Below are 24480 nucleotides of genomic sequence, written 5' to 3'. Positions count from 1 at the left end.
TGAGAGACAGATAGTTTGATAGTTTAGTGAAAGGAAAAATAACGTACACTCCCTGGCCAAAATAAAAGTTGCATACGCTAATATTTAATTAGACTGCCTTTAGCTTTGATTACTCATGGCATTGTTTCGACAGCCTTATGCAACGTCCCAACATTTATTTCCGTCCAGCGTTTTATTCATTTTTGGCCAAGATTTTGTACTAATGACCGGAGGGCAAAACCACTCCATAAAGTCTTCTCCAGCACATCCCAAACACTTTCAATGAGATTAAGGTCAGGAATCTGTGGTGGCCAATTCATGTGTGAAAATTATTCCTCATGCTCCCTGAACCACACCAGCCCAATTAATCTTGGCATTGTTGTCCTGAATATGCCTGTGACGTCAGGAAAGAAAAAAATCCACTGATAGGATAACCTGGTCATTCAGTACATTCAGGTAGTCAGCTGACTTTGCATTACATTGCTGAGCCTAGACATGACCAATTGAAGCAACCCCAGATCAAAACACTGCCTCTGGAGACTCGTACAGTGGGCACCATCCATGATGGTGCATAGCTTCATGCGCTTCCCTTCTTACCTTGACACGGCCATCGCTTTGGAAGGGTAAACCTGGACTCAAACCACATTACCTTTTTCCAAAGCTCAACAGTCCAATTTTATGCTCCATAGCAAATTGAAGTTGTTTTTTTTCCAATTAGCCTCAATAACAGTTGGTTTCATGTGGCCACACAGATGTTTAATCCCAATCCTGTAAGTTCTAGTTGCATTGTGCATATGGAAATGCTCTTACTTTAATAGCTGTGAGTTCTACTGTTTTCTTTGCTTGATGCAGGCCAATAATTTGACCCGTCGGCAACACAGTAACACCTTTCTACGGCCACAGGATACGTCACTGCTGTTTAAGCAATGAGAAGCTACACACTGTTTCAGTTAGATTTAAAAGAATAGTTGCCAGCTGGAACATATTAATCACTGCAGTAATGGTCCGATCACAGGCTCTTAAGTATCTGCTTATTTAAATACAAATGGTGACTTATTTTTTGGCCAAGCAGTGTATTTTTAGGGTGATATTTTTTATGCTAAGGTGAAGTGTTTGGAATATGAAGGAAATTATAACACCAGTTTTCAAACCCAGTTATGGATTGCAGTTTGAAACTAACACATCCTATTATAGCAACAACTAATGAAAGCTTTATTCTCCATGTAAATCAGAGTTTTTGTACAGTAACTGGCCATTTTTTGCCAAGCTTAACACGAACACTAGCATCTGACTGCAGCGGATGCATCGTAAGGATGCTAAAGCCCAAAGTATCCACAGTTTTCCTGAGCAACCACTGGGCGGCGCTCAGTTTCTGGTCTCGAGAGACAACGTAACAACTACCAAAAGGAAAAATTCAGATGGAGAACAACCACCATTTAAGGTTTTTTGGAGTACAAATTTATTTCAGGCTGAACATTTGCTGTCATAACAACTCAAATGAGTTACTCATATCAATATAACTAACCTCGGAACATAGCTTCATGTCATTTACACACTCAGTTGAGGCACTGTCAATTGAAAATGGTCATCTTGACTCTGTGAGGTATAGGCACTACACAGCCACATGTTTTTTATTTTACAAATGTAACACCTTAAGCATTACATTACCTGCTAAGAATAAACGCCAATGCAAGTGAAAACACTGGAGACCAGAAATTGAAAACAGTAGAATCGTGGAACACTTCCGTTTTCAGGAAAACGTTGGATACTTTGATAAGACGCAGACGGCGTACAGGACGCATGATACAAGTTGTCATCAGCAGAGTTCGCGAGCACTGACTGAGTGTAGCCTGATTTCTCAATCACAGTTAGACCATTGCTTTTGCGAAAAAGTGCACGAAGATGCAATCACTGGTAAACAACATGAGATGAAGGTAGAAACAACAACAGTGAATTTGCACATCGAGACAGGTCAGGAAATGCCTGGATAAGGATAACTTGCGACTAAAGGAAAATAAAAGGCATCTTTAATGGTCTTAAAGCCCAGTAAATAGCCCTGTATCTCATAGCAGTTGTAGTATGCATGCGCCAACCGCCTGTGTATGCGCGTGCAGTCAAAAGGATATACTTTGAAAGGCTAGTGTTCGATTGTATGCAGACGGTAAGTGCTCTTTGGAAGAATGTGTTGGGCTTTAGAATGTAAGCTGCTTGCTGAAGGCAGTTCCAAGAAGACAATCAGCAATGAGAAAAGCATTACACTATATCAGGCAAATTACACATCATCAATAGTGGTCTACTTCAGCAAATAAGGCTGGATTGCAATGACAAGTCCACATAATCCATTTTCAAGGATTTTTCATGATTTTTCCAGTCGTTCCTGATGACTGGATGAGGATTTTCAAAAATCATTTAATGATGATTACTGGGCCAGATTTCACATATAAAATACAAAAGGCGAGGCAAAATGTTAATCAGTCAACAGTCCCTTTCATTGTATGGAGAAAAAAAATACAGTGAATGTAAATGGTGAGACTAACATTCTGTTTTAACATTGTAATTGTATGTTCCTTGAATGAAAGTCATACAAGTTAGGAATGATATGAGGGTGAGCAGAACTATCCCTTATATTCAGAAAAGGTCAAGCTAGTGTGGTGTGAGAAAGCTTGTCTATCTCTGCCATGTTGCATTATATGTATAGGGGTGTGTGTGTGTATGAGTGTGTCAGAGGCAGACTGCAGCTGGTCTTTTCATTTTGTCTTCACATACTGCAGGATGATGAAGCTTATGTTTTCAAACACACTCTGTAGTGAAGTTGCAAAGTGCTTTCATCCAATTGTTAACCAAATATATACTGTTTAAAGACACAATACATGCCAATATTTGCCAAAGGTTGAAAGAACTTAACTGATCTGTAGAGTCACGTGTTTTATGGCTTGGTTCCTTTGGTCGTTTATTGTCTAATATGCCATGTGACAAGTCTGTGAGTACTCTGTGCAGTGTCGATGAACCTGCTCAGATGGATCAGGTCTCAAACACATCTCATGCAAAGAGAGGTAAAGACAGAAGGAAAGAAGAATGGAAGCTTAGGGGGGAGAGAGGGGTGTGCCTCACTTCCTATCTATAGATTATATGAAGTTTTACAGAATGAGCCATTTTAATAAGCAATAGACTGTAATTCGAAGGTGGCCTTGTTGAGAAGAAAACCTTTAAGCTCACAAACTTCAATGCTGGTTCCAGCAACTAGGATGACACTTTTGGTATTTACTTTTAAATTAAGAATAGAGCACAACAGTAGGGTTCCAGATGTAAAAATCGCATTCATTCTCTCCTTAGAGAGATTGATTTTCAAAACTAATGTGTAAACTAGTGCCCAACGGATTTATCGGTCGGCCGATATTAGCCTTTCACAAAAATATCGGTATCAGCGTATATGTTTTCCGATATGCGCAGTAGGGATGCACCGATCTGATACCTGGATCGATATCGGCTCTGATACCGATGTTTGTAAACGTTGTTCCAAATCAGATAATGTGTGTTAGTCATGTTCATTACTGTCAAGCTAAAAAAAAATGACATAAAAGAACCATAAAAACATAATTAAAGTAGTTCATATGACTCATGCATTTTATTCACTTAAAGACGTGCGATAGCTCTGTGAATCACAAAAGGCTGTGTTATAAGTAAATGTACAAAATGCACAGGCAGCTCCAGCGCATTAGTGAATGGCACTGCTCTGTTTACACACACGCAAGTGTGCAATATTCAAGCAATATTCACGAACAACATCTCAGATGAAGATGCTCAATAGTTTGGTTCACTTATTGCATTTAGAATTTCTAATCTAATTTCTGGAGATGAACTACTCTACCCACTAGGGCTGGGCAATAGGACGATGTTATCGGATATCAACGAAGTCTTACAAAGATCCCAATGCAGATTGCGACACTCAATTGACATATGATGATCGACAATATTAGGAAACGGCAAAATCATGGATCTGAGAAGTCGGCAAATATATTAAACAGTGTCCAGGGTAGTGTTGTCAAAATTACCGGTACCCAGGTACCAAGTCGGTACTCAAACAAAAAATTATTTACGATACCAGAATTTCTGAAGGTACCGGGTCTACCCAGAGGCGGGGACTTTCGAACGCTCCCAACAAGCAAAAGCAAGCTTGCTGCTGCTGCTGCGGAGTCTCAACTGAATCTTGTCGAAATTAAAAGTGGAAAAAGCCAGGTTTGGAAATTCTTTGGATTTGAGGCTGATGAAAAGGGAAACATCATAGATCAGCAAAAACCTATTTGTAAACGCTGCTTTTGCAATTTTCTGACGAAAGGAGGAAACACGTCAAACTTAATAAAGACAGACACCCGGATTTATTCAAGCAAATAAAGCAGGTGAGTTTAAAAGCATATTATCATTTGCATTAGGGCTGAAACGTTTAGTCGACATTATCGACATCGTAGAAAATACAAAATTGATGAGAAAATTTTTCTTGTCGAATAGTCGTTTGATCTCATTTAACGTAACATGAAATCACTGTAACGATGACGCGCGAGAGCAGCAGTTCACGCCTGATGGAGGAAGAATTACAAAGATCAGTCCAGATGCACTCGAAACTTTCACAGTTTATTTTATGTATATCCCAAAGTATTAGGGAATGATAAAAAAAAAAAAGTACATTCAGAAGCATGTACCGTTGTGGAATAAGCGGAGGCGGAGCTCTTTAAAGGAAACATCCCGACGTTACATCTTAAATGCAGTTACATTTAATGTGTTATTGCTTTATTAAAGTTCAAATAATACAAAAGTAGATCATGCTAATAACTATAAACTCAGAAACTGGCATTTCTCTGTGTGGTCGGTGCCTCTTCTATGAGTTGCACGAATGTCCCGATCTAAGGGGGAGAGATTGAAACTGCACCCGGCTGAGAGAGACTCTGCCTCGGGGACGCTCATCCCTCGAGCGTGCACGCTAAATGCAGCTAAATTAGAACTTATTTAATCATAATATCTATATATATGTCCATATGCATTTCTTATGAAGAAAAATGGCAATATGCAGCTTTATTAATATGAGAGCACTTTGCACATTAGTTTGGAAATAGTTTTTTATTCATTCTATTGTATGCTTGTTTATTTTGGGGTTTTGTTTTTAATACTTGGTAAAAACTTAAATTAAAAGTTTCAAAAGTTGAAGCAAATCTTATATAAGTGTTCAAAAATACTTTAAGCATACATTGTTCAGTTTTGTTATAATTAAAAAATAATATATTTAAATTAATGTGTTGCTCAATGGCATATTTTTGTTCTTAGTTCTGCTGCTAATGTTTTGTAGACTTTGTTATTAAAATAGTACCTATTTTGTGTTTTGCTTTGGTACCGAAAATGGTATCGAGTACCCTGAAATTTCACTGGTATTGGTACCGACTACTGAAACCGTGGTACCGTGACAACACTAGTCCAGGGTGTGAAACTTCCACCCGCCAAATATGACGAGGCTGAATCCAGTTCGCAAACTCCTCATCCAAATGTATTTAATGCGCAGGTAATTTTGCTAATTTACCCGCACAGGTGGGCGAGCTGTAAGACCATCATCTCGGAGTGACACATGACAAGAAATGCTGTTAGTCACAAAGACACGTGCTTGACACAATTATATTTTAAAAACCGACAAAAGAAAAGCCATCTGCAACTGCAGGTTTAGTAATATACATCTTTGTATTAAAAGAAACAAAGACGAAAGTGATTAAATAAAAGTAATTGTTATGATTGTGGGATGCAGGAGAAGGCAGACGGGAGGTTTGGATCCAAACGCGGGTTTTTATTAACAAGCTTAAACAAACAAAAATGAACAAACACAGGAACAAAAGAAAAGTCCATGATGGGAACAAATCAAACTCAAACACAAAATAACATCAGAAGAACTCAGGTTGAAAAACATCCACGAAGGGCAAGGTTTCCTTGAACGGACACGAATGAACATCAGGGTGAACATTATCAGCGAACATGAAACGATAACGATTGACAAAGGAAGGGGGAAACAGCGGGGTTTAAATAAACAGACACGATGATGACAAAATAATAATCAGGTGTGGACAATAACGCAGTGCTGGCAGTGAGGGCCGGGAAAGATGGGAAGTGTAGTTTTTACAAGGACAGTGAAACACAGGGCGGACAACAAGGAAAACGTGACATGGAACGTGAGCAGTGACGAGTGAAACAGAAAACATGGGGCAGACAACAAGGGATCATAACAGTAATACAAGACTTGAACCTAAAATTGAGTTCTATTTTCTTTTCTTTAGGCAGCATTAACTGTATTACCAAAACACAATACAAACACAATTTCGGCAGCATTATTTTAGGAACACAAGAGAATTTATTAGGCTTATTTATTATGATTATTATTGTCTTTACATTTATAATTGTCTTTAGTTCATAATCTGTAGGCTATTATTAAATTTCCACCTGTTGTCATTGATGGATGCTTGCGTGATGGCAAATGGGACCTTTGGAGATGGTAAATGTTTGGATTTGGAGAGGTGATGAAATAAAAAATAAAAAAATTGTATGCTTTTTTGTTTATTTTAAAGTGCAATATGAATTTAGAAATGTCTTTTATGTTTTTCGTGTTTACATTTTCAAAGCAAAATCAACAAAGCAAAAATAAAACATGACCCTCGGTAGGGGGGTTGACGGTATAATCATGTATCACGATATTTCTTTCAGGAGATTATCGATTAAATATTTTTATATATATTATATCTTTTTATTTGATTACTAGTGGTTCGATTCCAGGCATTTTTTAATTGACTCAAAATACGCTAGGTTTTCAGAATTGATTCCAAGAGTCAATTCCAGACAAATTTTCTTGATGATTCTTCAAAATAAAACATAAAGTCCTTTCCAGTAATAATAGCGGCCATCCAAACGTGATCAAGAGCTGCTGAAAGTCATCATGCCAATGAAATGCCGTGTAAATGTTTGATCTGACTTTATGCTTTGACTTTGTCTGTTTAGGTCAGCTCTGCATTTTCACAAGTGATAACAGCACATTGTGCGCAGATAAAATCATTGACAGCCAGCTCTGCTCCCCCACACATCTGTACAGCTCGAGTGAGAAGAAGAGAAGGGACAATCATGTCCGATCACTCGCACCCTATACATTTTCATAAAGACGGACGTTGTCATCTCGCTCTATGATATTTTAACTCATTCACATGCTCCTGACATCATAAAACTGTTTGAAGTTCCACATTCTGAATAATATTCACTAAACTATGCATTTCACAATATGAAGCCAAACCAACTCGTATATACATCTATATTTTACATAGCACAAAGCATGCATTTCAAAATAAGATATTTTCATAGTAATTTTAGTGCTTAAGCCACTTTGAAATTCTTATAATTAGTATTAAATGCATTGTTTATTGCAGAGTTCATTATTGCCCAATGCTGCGCTGCTACTAGGATGAAGTTAATGTAGATTGTGTATATGTATATAATTTATGAAAATTGCTACACTGTAAAGATTTAGCAATTTTAACGGTAAAAGACAGTAAAAGTGCTACAGTAAAAAAAACTTTAATTGGTTAACGGGTAGTTACCTTAAAATATACTGTAAACAACTGTAATATATTTAAAAGACAATACATGTAGTTTTAAGATAAAAATAATTTAACAGTAAACATATATATTATGTTTAACAAGAGTATGTACTTTTTACAGTAAATTATTGGTAAAAAACAATAATCGTGTGTTTCTCAGAATTCCCTGCATGACAGTTCATTTAATTATATTTTATAGGAAAAGTTACGTGTATTTTTATTTTTAATATCAGTTATGTACTTTGGGGTGTTCTGTGTTATATTTGATGTAGTTTAGTTAATTTTTATTACATTATTTTAATTTCACATGTGTTACTCTGATGGTGTTTAGTGTTTGTGTGAGTGACACTGACTCACACAAATGTCTCTACATGTTTATTGGTTTTTGCTCCAGGAAGGGCCTCTATTGATGAACCTCATTTCATCATGTGCCCTTCAGTAATTAACAATACATTATAAAGTGAAAAGCAGATTTTTTTAATTTCCAGAAGGTTAATATGTCAAGTTTATTATTTAATAATATAAATGACGGTACTGCACCATAAAATATACAGGCATGAAAATGACATCCTGTAAAGCCTGAAACATTACCATATTTTTTACGATGAATTTCTGGCAACAACAGCTGCCAGTTTTTTTTTGGTAAATTTATCAGGATATTTTTTACAGTGTAAATAAATTTTAAATGGTACATGATGGTTTCATTGCTTAATTTGATTATTTATAAATCTATACTGCATTTAAAAATTTTCAGAGTTTCATACAAAGTTCAATGAGACATTGAATTTTAATTGAATTTTTTTATTCGTGCTGTATACTATTTATAGCTGTATACAGTGAAACAAAGAGAGAAACGGAAGAATGAATGTTTACAGGTTTTGAGATAGGGCACAAGTATGGAAGAGTCCTGAATCACTTGCATGTTCCATGAGCTTGATAAATGAAGCAGTCACAGCAGTATCTGCAACGCAAGCTAGTAGACAGCTGCATTAAATGAATGCCAAACGTGCAAAGTCAACCAAAAGATGCATTGATTAGCACTACATTACATTTTGCGCATACTGAGGGTTAGGGGTATGTTCAAAGAAAGAACATTAATGCTAATTCAATGCTACTTGTTGAAGACAGGCATGCAATTGTACTTTTCAAAGAGATCAGAACTGCACTGACTACACTGTCTGAACAAACACTTATTTCATACATTTACATAATTGGAACAATTTACAAAGAGCAAAAAAAAACATCCTTGATGTCAGCGATAAAGCATTTGTATTTTATTTTTTTTAATCCAGCCAATAGTTTTGGCACCTTTTATAATGAGAGATTTGATTTCCAGCTAAATATTTTAAATCAGTAATCTTCAACAGGCGGTCTGCCGAGCTTGATTTGTGAAAAATGTAAATATGCAATTCACTAAAACAGTATTAATTTAATGTCAACCAAAGCTAAAGTTAAAAACTGTTCTTTCCACATGTTTAAATGTAATATACAACAACAGTTAAAGTCAGAAGTGTACATACACCTTAGCAAAATGAACTAAATTCCTGACATTTAATCGTAGAAAACATTCTCAGTCTTAGGTCAGTTAGGATCACTACTTTATTGTGAAATGTGAAATCTCAGAATAATAATAGAGAGAATTATTTATTTCAGCTTTTATATCTTTCATCACATTCCCAGTGGGTCAGAAGTTTACATACACTTTGTAAGTATTTGGTAGCATTAGCATTAGGCAACAACTAACAATTATTTTGATAATAGAAACAGTTATTCGGCTATTATTGCAACGATTAATCATTAGCTCTTAACCAATTATTCTGCTTGTGCCCTGACATAAAAGGTTAAATTAAACATGCTTATTAACAATAAAGAGGACAAAATCATCTTTTATAATTATCTCTAAATGACATTCAATGAATTCCAAGGAAAAAAAAAAAAACTAAGTTTAATTCAGTAAAGATATTCACTGCAAAAAAACACTATTGTAATCAAGAGTTTTTGTCTTGTTTTCCACATATTCTTTAAAAGCAAGTCTAAATATCTTATGTGTTGCTTCTCAGGTAAATGTATCTTGTTTTAAGAAGGCTGTTATTAGATATTTTAAAATATGAAATATTGTATTCAACATTCTCCAATAACAATTTGTTTTTCTGCAGTATAGCTACTAATGTAATTGTATGTTGTTTTAAAGGAGTTTTAGATATTATTTTTGGAAAACAAGCCAAAAAAGACTGATCAAATACTTGATCAAACCCTTTGTTGCAGTGTATAATGGGCTAAGATAACACTCGCTCACCTTTATTTTCACTTCGATCCATCTTTAACTCACAAAAAATCTCTTCTTAATAGACCTGCGTATCGCCGATTTACTTCACAATAAGATACACACGTGACACATAGGCTACAGTATATCATGATTCAATACATTGCAATCCATCACGTTATTAATCTAGCTACAGTCCCCGCACCAGAGGGTGCGTCAGTCCCCAATCTCTCCCCCATCACGCAACACATACACGTGGCGCTGACCGCACAGAGAAATGCCATTTTCGGAGTTTGTTTATAATGCACTTCCTTATTATTTGAACTTATGAATAAATATAATAAAGGATGCATTAGATATAATGATATCTAGCTAAGATATAATGCCAGGTTGTTTGCTTTTTAGATGCTCTGACATGCAGGTTTGCTTAAGTGGAATGCCAGATCCAGCTCTGCTTTATTTCACGATGACAGTGCTTCTGTATTTCCTTATTTAGCATTTTTCCATTATATTTTGTGATCTACATTACCTGAAGCTGTTTGGAAAGTTTAGAGTGCATCTGGACATGTGTTTTCTTCCTATCCTCAGTCAGGTGCAAGCTCCTGTGCTCCTCTCTCGTGTCATCATTAGTTTAATGTGATCTCATGTTACGTTAAATGAGATCAAACGATTATTCGACAATGAAACTTTTTGTAGACAATTTTTTTTTTACTTAACTACTGAACCTGGAATATTCCTTTAAGTGGAACTTTTATCAGAACCGGAACCAGAATAATTAAACTTCTCATGAATCCCTTAGTTATAGTTCTAGTAGAGCAGTTGGCATTGCATGGTGCTAGCAACACCAATGTCATTGGTTTCATTCCCAGAGAATGCATGGACTTGTATACTTGGATTGCACTGTAAGTTGCTTTGAATAAAAGTGTCCGCCAAATTAATAAAAAGTCATTTGAAGATAGTTTGCATGCTTGAACTCCTCTGACTTCACTGCTGCCTCTTGCAGGAGAAGTTGAATCAGCTGGCCAGAGACAATGAAGAGTTGAACAGCTCCACACCAAATCCATCGCTCAGAGATCAGGGTGAGTCCCACAGTTAACTCATGTGAGCCGCTGGACGAGAAAGATACTATACTATACCAAGGCTTTGTTCAAACTGCAGGAAAAATTGCTTTTTCCCTCTAAAATTCGACTGACTGTTCAAACCGCACATTATATGAGGACAGGTCTGATTTTGTCGCTTGCATATGTTCACCATGTGTGTATTTAGCAATGGATGTTTTCATGAGGGCAGTTTCCAACCAAATGGCACATGCAATATTCATTGCTGCTTGTGTTTACAACTGCCCCGTTTTAGCAGGGACGTCCTGTATTTTGCACCAAATTAAGACGTCCCAAACGGGTCCCGTTTTGAAGCATAAAAGGGTTGTGACGATCGTATGTTGTCGATAACGTTGACTAATCATTTCAGCCCTATGTAGCATTGTCTTTAAATTGTTTAACTTGGATCAAACATTTTGGGTAGCCTTCCACAAGCTTCTCACAATAATTTGCTGGAATTTGGGCCCATTCCTCCAGACAGAACTGGTGTACTGAGTCAGGTTTTTAAGGTCAGGGCTTTGTGATGGCCACTTCAATACCTTGACTTTGTTTTCCTTAAGCCATTTTGCCACAACTTTGGAGGTATGCTTGGGGTCATTGTCCATTTGGAAGACCCATTTGTGACCGAGCTTTAACATCATGGCTGATGTCTTAAGATGTTGCTTCAATACATCCACATAAGTTTCCATCCTCATTATACCATCTATTTTGTGAAGTGCACCAGTCCCTCCTACAGCAAAGAACCCCAAAAGCACCACCTCCATGCTTCACGGTTGGGATGGTGTTCTTCGGCTTGCAAACCTCACTCTTTTTCCTCAAAACTTAATGATGGACAGTATCATATGGTCATGGCCAAACAGTTTTTGTTTCATCAGACCAGAGGACATTTCTCCAAAATCTCTTCATTGTCCCCATGTGCACTTGCAAACTGTAGTCTGGCTTTTTTTATGGTGGTTTTGGAGCAGTGGCTTCTTCCTTGCCGAGCAGCCTTTCAGGTTATGATGATATAAGATATGCTTTCCTGTGGATATAAATACTTGTCTATCCGTTTCCTCTAGCATCTTCACAAGGTCATTTGCTGTTGTTCTGGGGTTTATTTGCACTTTTCGCACCAAACTACGTTCATCTCTAGGAGACAGAATCTGTCTCCTTCCTGAGTGGTATGATGGCTGCATGTTCCCATGGTGTTTATACTTGCATACTATTGTTTGTACAGATGAACGTGGTACCTTAAGGCCTTAGGAAATTGCTCCTAAGGATGAACCAGACTTGTGGAAGTCCACAATTTCTTTTCTGAGGTCATGGCTGATTTCTTTTGATTTTCCCATGATGTCAAGCAAAGAGGCACTGAGTTTGAAGGTAGGCCATAAAATACATCCACAGGTACACCTCCAATTGACTCCAGTTAGCCTATCTTAAGCTTATTGGCTAATTGTCTAATTAGACATCATTTTCTGGAATTTTCCAAGCTGCTTAAAGGCACAGTTAACTTGGTGTATGTAAACTTTTGACCCACTGGAATTGTGATAGTCAATTAAAGTGAAATAATCTGTCTGTAAACAATTGTTGGAAAAATTACTCATGTCATGCACAAAGCAGATGTCCAAAACGACTTGCCAAACTATAGTTTGCTACTATGAAATCTGTGCAGTGGTTAAAAAAATTTGTTTTAATGACTTTAACCTAAGTGTATGTAAACTTCTGAATTCAACTGCACATGCCTGGGTTTGTATTGTAAAATGTAAGCATCAAAAATGTATGTAAATACAATAATATGGTAATATGACATTTTAGGTCCAGCTTTAAATGCAGGGGTCACTGGTCTGAAAAAGGTTGAAATGCTTCAAATACTTAATAAGACAAATCAAAAAATGTGTTTAGAGAAACCCCTTTTAAAACCTGATGCATGAGATCTGTACAAATGCAAAATCAGTCAGCCTTGGTTGAGAAAAAAAAAAAGAAATAAAAAGATTATTCTGCACAAATATCAAACTCTCTCTCCATGCCACTCTTGTACCCTCAGCCTTTTTCAGCTCGGTTCTGTTTTCACTCTCTTTAACGAAGCAGGCATCTTGACATGTAATGGGGCTTAATTACAGCTTGCAGGATAATCATTTGATTACCATTTTAATGACTAACATCCTAGACTGTTCTTGGCATTAAAATCTTCCCAAATCCTGACTCTACGATTCCACCGACCCATTACAAGAGGACTTCAGCCAGGATGCAAACAATTTGCTTACACTTATCTGAGAGTACAAACAGCTAGGAAAACAACAACAATCAAAACATGATAATACAAAAATAGATTTGTTTTACACAAGCTAGCCATGCAATCATACTTTAATACTTTTAAACAACTTCTAAGAGTTGCACTAAATAGCTTTTGTTTACAGTGCTTTTATATGCAGGTCATTGTGCTTGAACCTACCGACATAATGCAGGTAGAGCGCTATGTATTTGTACTGGAAGAGGGGGTTATTGTTGAGACTGCTCCTCTGGATCTTCTGGAAGAAGGAGCTGACGTCCCAGCGGTAAAGCACCTCCAGCAGCAAGATGCTTGGGATCCGCAGACCCACATTCAGAACCGCCTCCAAACGGGCCCTCATCGCCATGACCAGCAGGGTAAGAAATGGGCCTTAACCTCAACTGAGAGAGAAACACGATTCAAATAAAGAATAACAGAGAGGTGATTATTAAACACACTTTTAAATAGGCGATAGAAGTCAATCCTCCAAATACATGTTATTTCAATGTCATTCAAGCAGAGAGGCAAGATATGTCCATGCACGCTTTGCTCCATCATGCATATGTAGAATATCTGGTGAAAACATGAACTACTCACAATTCCTGAAATTGCAAAAGATAACATGCGTGGGTGAGTCAGTGTTTGTGTGTAAAAGGATGACAGCCAAAAGAACTGTTGCTACAACTCAAAAAGTATGTTTTGTTGTTCATGGGTTGTTGACAAATAAGGCTCTCTGAGGGGTTAAAAATAAAAAATCTTTATAATATCTAATTAAAACACTTGTCAAGTTATTAAAAATGTAATCTTTGTGTTCAAGAGTTTTTTTTTTTTTTAACTTTATAGTACTTTATGCAAAATAAAATAATTTCATGACTTTAAAAATGTAATGTGGTGTAACCATTAAGTAACAAGCAATGCTCCTTGAAAAAATTAATCATTAATTTCAAAAACATTTACAAAATCTGATTTTTATTTTATTTTATTACTAATATTATTATTCTTTTTAAACTTCACACTAAGTCTTGAGGGTCTAAAGAGCTTCTCTCTCTGTTTTTTTTTTTTCTCTGAACATAAACAAAATAGCTACCAATATGTTGGTTACACCACATGACTTTGATTTGGTGGACAAAAGTGTTTATAATATTAATCATATTTTAAGAAACAATAGTTTCACCGATTATTTAAGAAATAATGATAATGCTCTTGTTTTTTTAGAATTTCAACTTTACTTAATTATTTATTTTTACTGACAGTTACACACACACACACACACACACACTTTAATAGATCTGGACAAAAGAAATGAAAGCCACAGCATTTACCCATTTTTACAGTGTGTGTATACACCAATCAGCCACAACATTAAAACCACCTGCCTAATAGGGCTGGGTATCGTTCAAAAAGTTTCAATATTGATATAGATACCAATACCTTGACTTCGATACCGGTTCCTAAACGATACTTTTTTTCGATACTTTTGTTGTAAAAAAAAACAAAATCTGCAGGAAAACGATGAACACCGTTATTGCCTCTGGTTGGAAGCTAGGTGGTACTATGGGATCATTTTCATTAAGCAGGGTTAGGGTTAAGCTTACACAATAAAGCAAGACACTTTGATGTCAAACTTTGAACTTTATTTTTTATTTATTTTAACTAAAAGTTCAAAAGAAACTGGAAAAAAAAAATAAGTTGTTAACATCTCTCTGGCAAAGCATCATCTGTGCTTTCTCTACCCGTCGGGAATTTCATAATCCAGGATAATACATCATGTGTGTGAATAAATTTGTTTATTTCCTTCCTTCACGATATATATCCAATTACATAGGAAACCTCGGGGCTGAGGGATTAGTGAATATTCTTGCTTTATTGATTTTGCATTGAAAATGTAATTATTTATTTAAAAAACGAAAAACTTAAAATCAAATACATTTCTAAATTCAAATTGAACTCCAAATGAAACGAAAAAGCAAATAAATAAATAATAAAATGATAAAATATTATATAGAAGTAATTTTCCGCCTGCATGTTTAGACAGATTCTTGCCTGACAGTAAATGGAAAGGTGGCACTTATCATCGAGCAAGAATACGTCTAAACAAGCAGGTGGAAAATTACTTAAACAAATGAAGACAAAAAAAACAATTATAAATGTAAAAATAATAATTATAATGATGATAATAAATCACTGAAATATAAATCATGGTTCGAGGTGAACTTGTTTTTGTATTATTTTATATAGTTTGTATTATTTTACAGGCTGCAGAGTTGCGTTCACAATAAACCGCTCTGTGGATATAAAGTGAACTGAACACAAAGCACCTCCAGAGCTGAGATGTCTGAGGTCATTTGCAGCACTCATAAAAAGTAAAAATCAGAAGGCAGAAACAAAGTGTGAGATCCTTAGATGCTCGTGTTCCACGAGACTGCATGCCTCTGTATCAGCGCGTCATACATGCCCATATACGGCTTTTTTGTCATCTGTACTTAATAATATAATAAAGTGTTTCTTCAAACGTTTGTCTTTGGGCAAATTATTTATATATATTAATTTTATAATAATAATAGTCTAATAATAATAATCATAATTTAATTGATTAATGGGAAAACTAGCCAAATATCGTCATGACATGTTCAAAGGCATCAGCTATTGGCGATCACTCTGACCATCGTTGATCCCGAGATCATCGTCTGTTTGCTCAACCCGAATGTGCATTTCTCTCTATAAATGAACAACATTTTCAGACAGTCTTCTTGCTGGTTTTTCCGACATATTCAGAATCATTACGGCTTTTCCCGGTGTCGCTGCGGCTCATGCATGCACTTATAAAAATTATATTTTAAAGGCTCATTATTACGGTTTAGTGTTTCTCTGTAACGTAGAACAGTGTTTGCAATATTAGTGATATTACGGCCTAACTAACTATTACAGCCTACATTGTCGCGGGTGACTTCAACCACTCAAATTTAAAGACTGTACAGCCTAAATTCCATCAAAATGTATCATGCCCCACAAGAGGAGGAAAGATTTTAGACCAAGTCTACACAAATATAGTTGATGCATACAAAGCTGCTCCCCTCCCCCATCTAGGACACTCAGATCACCTCTCTTTGTTTCTACTGCCCAAGTACTTAGCACTCATCAAATGTGTGAAACCAACAGTAAGGACAGTCAAAGTGTGGCCAGAGGGAGCTGACTCGGCACTTCAGCAGCGCTTTGGAAACACTGACTGGAGAGTGTTCGCAACTCAGGCCACCCATGACTACCACACGGACATTGATTCATATGCCTCCTCCGTTCTGAAAGGTATCAACTCAAACATCAACAGTGTCACCACCCTCAAACGGATTACCACTTTCCCTAATCAGAAGCCAAGGATGAACAGTGAGGTCAGACTCCTGCTGAAAGCACGAGACATAGCATTCAGATCAGGTGATGCTCAAGCCTATAGCTCATCCAGGGCTAACCTGAATGGGGGCATCAAAAAGGCCAAGCACAACCAAGCCTTAATGACTACCGTACAGTTGCACTCACCCCCATCATTACGAAGTGCTTTGAGAGGCTGGTCCTGGCCCATCTCAAGACCTGCTTACCACCCTCACTGGCCCCCTCCAATTCGCCTACCGTCAGAAAAGGAGCACAGAGGATGCCATCTCTACGGCACTTCACTCTGCCCTGTCCCACCTTGACAATAGAAACACCTATGTGAGAATACTGTTCATTGCCTTTAGTTCAGCATTCAACACCAAACTGAACACCAAACTCAGTGAACTGGGCATCAGTTCCTCCCTCTGTAACTGGATTCTGGACTTCCTAACTAACAGACCTCAGTCTGTTAGGTTAGATAATCACACCTCCTCAACCATCACCCTGAACACCGGCATACCACAGGGATGTGTGCGGAGCCCTCTCCTTTACTCCTTCTTCACCTACGACTGCACACCTGTACATGGCTCTAACACCATTGTCAAGTTTGCAGATGACACTACGGTGATTGGTCTCATCAGCAACAACGATGAGACTGCCTATAGGGAGGAGGTCCAGCACCTATCATCGTGGTGCACTGACAACAACCTGGCTCTCAACACTAAGAAGACCAAAGAGCTCATTGTGGACTTCAGGAAGTCTAAAGCTGGCACACACACACTCATTCTCATCAACGGGACTGAGGTGGAGCTTGTCACCAGCTTCAAGTTTCTGGGCATCTACATCTCTGAGGACCTCTCTTGGACCCTCAACACCTCTACCCTGATAAAGAAGGCTCACCAGCTTCTCTTCTTTCGGAGGAGACTCAAGAAGGTCCAACTGTTTCCTCAGATCCTGGTGAACTTCTACCACTGCACCATCGGGAGCATCCACACCAACTGTGTCACAGTTTGGTATAGCAACTGCTCTGCCCATGACCGGAAAGAACTGCAGAGGGTGGTGAAAACTGTCCTACGCATCACCTGTTCCTCACTCCCATCCATCTAGGCCATCCAGGGCAAACGATGCTTGCATAAGGCGCGCAGCATCATCAAAGACTGTTCCCACCCCAACCACAGACTGTTCACATCACTACCCTCAGGGAGGCGTTTCAGGTCCCTCCACACCCGAACCAGCAGTTTCAGAGGAAGCTTCTTTCCTGCGGCTGTCACCCTACTGAACTCTAGCTCTGCATCCCGTTGACAATTGACCCCCGGACAATTTGCACTACCCTATCCCACCCATTCTGTTCTATTTATTTATTTAAAAATGTACATACTGTAATTACACCTATACATAGCCATATTCTACTGCTCTTCATACTATTCATCCTGCACATACACTTCTTCTTACTGCTCTTATAATGTTACCACACTGCACATAGCTGTACATACTGTACATATCTGTCTATATGGTTCATACAGAATATCCAGATTTACTCTGTTTTTCTTATTATATATTCTGCCAATACACTGCATATATCTATATTATTCTTACTACTTTCTACAATGTCACTGCTACTTCATTGCACATATCTGTACATGTTGTTCATACACTGTTCATATTACATATTTATTCTGCTCTTATAACACTGCAATATATTTCTTGTCCTGCCTTTGCACCACCTGTCTACACTTGAATATCACATTGCACCTTTCTGGTTTTTTGCAATTCTAGTTGGATGCAAACTGCATTTCGTTGTCTTTGTACTTGTACTCTGCACAATGACAATAAAGTTGAATCTAATCTAATCTAATCTAATCTAATAACATTCTTTCTCAGCCCTGGAACTCAAACCATTCTCTGATACTAGTATTTTTCCTTGATGCCTAAACACAGCCAATCACCAGCACTTTTAGATTTGGGCACATCTAGCATACTACATGCTTATCACTGACATTGACGAGATTAACCACTTAGGTATCGAAATTTGGTACCGAACGACAAAGGCAATTCGGTCGGTGCCTAAAATGTATCGATACCCAGCCCTACTGCCTAATATTTTTTTTATTGTGCTTAGGTTAATAACATGGTCAAATACAGAGCATAAAATAAACAATTACATTGTTCAACAGATCGGAGAATGTGAAATACAATAAAGAACAAAAATAGCAAGAATAATAATATAAAACACAAACAAAAAATCATGTTTGGGCAGTTACATGACTTTGAAAAGCTTTAGAACCTTAAGATCAGTGTTACAGAAGGTAATATAAGAGGGTTTTTTCTGAGTTACTCTTGTCTTGTGAATGGGAAACTTTGCTAAAATAATTAAAAGATTAATTACGTAATTTTGTTTTTCAGAAAAATTGGGGTTTTGTAAATTAAATAAAATATCCATCCATCCATCCATCCATCCATCCATCGTCAACCGCTTATCCTGTGTACAGGGTCGCGGGGGGCTGGAGTCTATCCCAGCTAACATTGGGCGAAAGGCGGGGGACACCCTGGACAGGTCGCCAGTCCATAAGTAAAATATCATATGATTTAAAATTTAAAGATTTGTTCAATTTTATTGTCATGTCCATTTTAAAGTCTTTTACCAGAATTTGAATAAGAAGCGAATTAAACTACTATGAAATCATCAGACAGACACCTACAGGACTTCCTGGAGAGTTCAGAATGTCAAAATAAAAGCCAGAGGGTTTTAAAGTAATAGGTGCACGATTAAGAAATATTACTGTAGTATTTAAAATTCTAAACGTCAATAATAATAATAATTTGTTTACAATTTATAACAATATTTAAGTTGAATGGGTTCAAACAAATAACTGAATGAAAAGTGAACTGATTTCTTGCAACTAAATTGAAAAAAAAAATAGATCTAAATCCTTTGAAATCCAGATACAAAATTGAACAATTTTTAAAAAGAAAAGCCTTCTTTTACTGTAGACTTGAAGACTGGAATTACTGTTAATTTTGCTGCTACACTATCCAATAGACTACTTAACAATAAAGCTTTTCTTAATAAGCTATACATTTATATTGAAATAATGTGTAGTTAGAGGTTTGTGTTTCTTTACTTTTACATATTACTGAGTACGCCCAATTAGTTCCACACTATAAAGATATTTATAAAGATAAACTGATTATGCAAAAAAAAAAAAAAAAAACACTTATCAGCCGTTAGAGGTCGACTGGCCGTGGAAATAAGTTGGGCAGTACCTGCCGATAACCAATTAATGAACCAAAAATTGATCTTGAATGAACAAAATAACACTCAAAGTAAAATAGTGCTGAACTTCATTACAAAAATAAACAGTACTGACTGAACCATGAAAATGTACTTTTTTAAAATGAAATAAAAATATTAATATATATATATATGTATATGAACTTATATAAAACATTTTAAAGTCTGCTGATTTTTAAATTGACGTTGTTTCCTTCGTCCACAGAGGGTGCAATAAATACATAAACCATTCAGCATGTTATATTATTGCATAGAACATTCCTATCCTGGCTGTTAAAAAAAGCATAAAACAAATAAATAAAACGTTTTAGATGGTCCATATTCTCAAATGTTAAGTCAAAAGTATAATGACGGGGGAAAACGCTTCAATAGACAGTTCACATGGTGTTTGAACTGATTCCTACTACTCCAGACTCAAGCTTAATAATAACAGCGAAATACCACATTTTTTTTATTCAGTACAGTTGCAAGTAGCAATTAGGGCTGAAATGATTAGTCGATGTTATTTGTGGAGGCTGTTCCATTTAGACGCAGGTGCTGATCGAGTCTTGTTGCCACGCATCTGATCAGAAACAGGGTAACATGACGGACAGAAGACAATGATGAAACCAAAAACTCAAAGTCATGTGAACTCTATTTTTGATCTACAATTACATCAAGTTTCCAGGATTTACATTCATTGTTTACTGGTATTATGTCACCATGACAATGGAGCTGAAATACTGCATAACTTTACGCAGACAGGGTTAGTAAGCGATTTTATAGCAATTTTCGAGTCATGTAAAAATATTATGTTTAAGTATTATGGCTATACTTTTAAAAACAGTGTGTATATGTTTGTGTATCAGACCCATTTACTTTCATTTTATGTGCCTTACTGCACGAGATTTGTTTCTTTACAAAAAGAGGGATGAGTTGAAATTATTTTCTGTGGCAATCAACATTATGCCACAAATTTTGTCTATAGAGTTTAACTTGTATTAAAAGTGAAAAACATCTTGTAAGAATACATTTCTATGAATTATTAAAAAGTCTCAAAGCAGTGCTGGCTTTGGTGGTAATCTCTGCTCTGTATAATTTAATTCTCAAATGTTTGAACAAAATATCCCAATCTTTTTGAAGATTTGCAAGCAGTATTGATTCTATAATCTTCACTTCACACTTTTTCCCATGATTAATATACAGGCCCAAACTCTTTTGTTTTCATCTGCACTGATAATGGTTCAGCAGCCATCTCCGTTGTTTGTATGGGTTTTTGGAAGTAGCTCTTCTTGTCCCCCTTCCATTTTCCCTCTTCCCACCCACAATACCAGCCAACATATTTACATATTTTCCCACACATTTCGAGACTCGTTCACAGTTTGAGGGGCAAAAATTGGGGATTAGGTAGGTGGCTTTCCTGATCCTTTAAAGATAGATTCTGTGGTTTCCCTGCTGTACCGAAACAAACAAACTCTCTCAAATTAATAAAGCTGCGTATTGCCAATTTTCTTCACGATAAGAAATCCACAGTGACATATATTATGATTCAGTAAGTCACAAGCCATCACGTTATAATAAAGTTTCGCTGCATTAAGCATGTGCACTCGAGGGATGAGCGTCCCCACTCCAGCGTGTATTATTTGAACTTTAATAAAGCTATAGCACATTGGATATAACTGCATTTAAGATATAACACTTGGGATGCTCGACAGGCAGCTCCAGCTCCACTTATTCCACAACAAGAGTGCTTCTGTATTTACTCACTTTGTATTTTTGCATTATAATTCCCTCATACAGGTGCGAGCTACAGTGCTGCTCTCATCATTAGAGTTTAAAGTGATCTCATGTTACATTAAATTAGACCAAATGACTATTCTAAAACGAAAAATTGTCGACAACGTCAACTAATCGTTTCAGCCTTATACAGTACTGTGCAAAAGTTTTAGGCACAAAAATAATGAAATTAATTGTTTTCATTTAACAATTAATGTCATGCAAAGTCCAGTAAACATAAAAAGCTAAATCAATATTTGACATGACCACCTTTGCCTTTAAAATAGCACCAATTCTCCTAGGTACACCTGGACACAGTTTTTCTTTTCTTTTCTATATATATATATATATATATATATATATATATATATATATATATATATTATATTATATACACACACACGTGGCTAAAAGTTTGGAATAATGTACAGATTTTGCTCTTATGGAAAGAAATTGGTACATTTATTCACCGAAGTAGCATTTAAAAAAAAACATTTTCAGAACTTAAACTACTTGAAAGAGTTCTCATCAATCCCTAATGTGCAGCAATGACAGCTTTTCAGATCCTTTGCATTCTAGCTGTCAGTTTGTCCAGATACTCAGGTGACATTTCACCCCATGCTTCCTGTAACACTTGCATAGATGTGACTGTCTTGTCGGGCACATCTCACTCACTACTCAGTCTACTGATTGCACAAAAGCTCAATGGGGTTAAGATCCATAACACTCTTTTTCAATTATCTGTTGCCCAATGTCTGTGTTTCTTTGCCCACTCTAACCTTTTCTTTTAGTTTTTCTGTTTCAAAAGTGGCTTTTTTCTTTGCAATTCTTCCCATAAGTCCTGCACCCCTGAGTCTTCTCTTTACTGTTGTACATGAATCTGGTGTTGAGCCGGTAGAATTCAATGAAGCTATCAGCCGAGGAAATGTGAGGTGTCTATTTCTCAAACTAGAGACTCTGATGTGCTTATCCGCAGGTTTAGTTGCACATCTGGCATTCTACATCTCTTTCTGTCCTTGTTAGTGCCAGTTGTACTTTATCTTTGAAGACTGTATTGTACACCTTAGTATGTAATCTTGTTAATTTCAAGCATTGTATATATAGCCTTCATTTCTCAAAACAATGACTGACTAATGTGTTTTTTTTTTTTTTACCTAATATTGACCTCAAGACATGTCAGTCTATTGCATACTGTGTCAACTCAAAAACAAACACAAAGACAACGTTAGGCTTCATTTAAAGAACCAAATATTTTTCAACTGTGTTTGATATAAAGGCAAGTGATTTTCTAGTACCAAATTAGCAATTTAGCATGATTACTCACTAGAGTGATGACTGCTGGAAATGGGGCCTGTCTAGAGTTGATCAAAAATGACTTTTATTTTTTCAAATAGTGATGTTGCTTTTTTTTACATCAGTAATGTCCTGACTATACTTTGTGATCAGTTGAATGCCAATTTGGTGAATTAAAGTACCAATTTCCTTCCTAAACAGAAAAATCTGTACATTATTCCAAACCTTTGGCCACCAGTGTATGTATGCATGTGTGTGTGTGTGTATATATCTCACACACACACATTTCTAAGTAATATATATTATAAAAGTACTTACAAATTGTTTAACCATGTTTAAACTGCACAACTACCATATGCAAATACAATGCGTTTAAAAAGCAATACTTCCTAGGTACTTCAAAAATGGTAGTAAAACCACAGTAATTCCTTAACACAAGATCAAACAACAAATAACAATTGGTATTATCATGATGCATGAATACAACTCTATGGTATTGTATTACCATGGTAAATGTCCATAAATAAACATGGCAATAGCACTACTATGGTACACAGTAATACTAAATGTATAATACCACATGGTGAAAAGTACTTTCTGGGGGTGGAAGAACAGGACACTCCTACTACTCCTATTACCACCAGATGGGGAAAAATACAACATACTCACATAACCTACAGCTTTATTCACATCAGTATAGTCAAATAAACGTTGCTATAATGATTATATAGTGTTGTATGTTCCATATTTAAACTCATTTGGATGTGTTATGCTCGTGTTAGTCTTGTTAAACGTGTTTGAACTCCAATAACCCCGACACATCAACACTCACACTCACAGTTACAGTTACAAAAAAGGAAGCTGATCACAAATGGAGATAAAGATTTTAGACATATTATTATAGTAAGAAAACCACTAAATACAGGTTTAAATGTAACTCTGAAGAATAATGATTTGACTTTTTCCTGGTTGTTTTTACTTTGCGCTGACTGGATGAGCACGTTACTGTTAAAGGTTTAGTGAACTTTAATGTATTCTCCTTACAGCTCTTAAAACAATATTAAATAATGTGCATATGCAAATAAAGGCAGATGTGTTAAATATGTGGAGTTAAATTAGTTTGTTTTGGCCAGCTAACAGTAGCTTTGGTGAACTGTTCCAGTTATTCCCTTGAAAACGCCTCGATAATTAAAATAGAAATAGACTTACATGCTATCTTTTCACTTCAGGCTGTTAGATTTCGTCTGAGGCTGCGTCTCTCGATGAATATAAACCATTTTAGATCAGATGTCATGACGTTATCCTTTTTTATGGTCAAATTATAATCAGAACAGACTGAGCGCCTAAATTGTTCCACTCCATCAGGCAGCCATTACATACAGCGTTTGAGTTTGATCTGCGCGTGCGTAGTTTTGTGGAGCAGCACAAAAATTATGCCTCGCAAATCAGTCCACTGGCGGTCATCTTTGGAACGCTCCGAAGTCTGTTTCCAGTCATGTCAGTGCAGCTCCTATCTACTTAAATGAGAGAACACAGAAATCTCAAAAACTGATTGCCAAGCTTACGGTTAAACAACA

At 36.5% G+C, this 24480-nt stretch overlaps 1 protein-coding gene across 1 annotated transcript in view; it reads right to left on the bottom strand.

Annotated features, from left to right (window-relative positions):
- Nucleotides 1–24276, bottom strand: part of LOC127625340 (RING finger protein 145-like) — a 53706-nt gene extending 29430 nt beyond the window's left edge. The window contains exons 1-2 of the mRNA XM_052100583.1: nucleotides 24113–24276; nucleotides 13384–13601 (exon numbers count right to left, since the gene is read on the bottom strand). Coding sequence (XP_051956543.1) covers nucleotides 13384–13567 — 184 coding nt within the window. The 5' untranslated portion in view covers nucleotides 13568–13601; nucleotides 24113–24276. The remainder of the gene's footprint in view (nucleotides 1–13383; nucleotides 13602–24112) is intronic.
- Nucleotides 24277–24480: the final 204 nt, after the last annotated feature.

The sequence above is a fragment of the Xyrauchen texanus genome, chromosome 31 (genome assembly GCF_025860055.1).
Source record: "Xyrauchen texanus isolate HMW12.3.18 chromosome 31, RBS_HiC_50CHRs, whole genome shotgun sequence".
NCBI classification, from domain to species: Eukaryota; Metazoa; Chordata; class Actinopteri; order Cypriniformes; family Catostomidae; genus Xyrauchen; species Xyrauchen texanus.
This window is presented reverse-complemented; position numbering and strand designations above follow the sequence as displayed.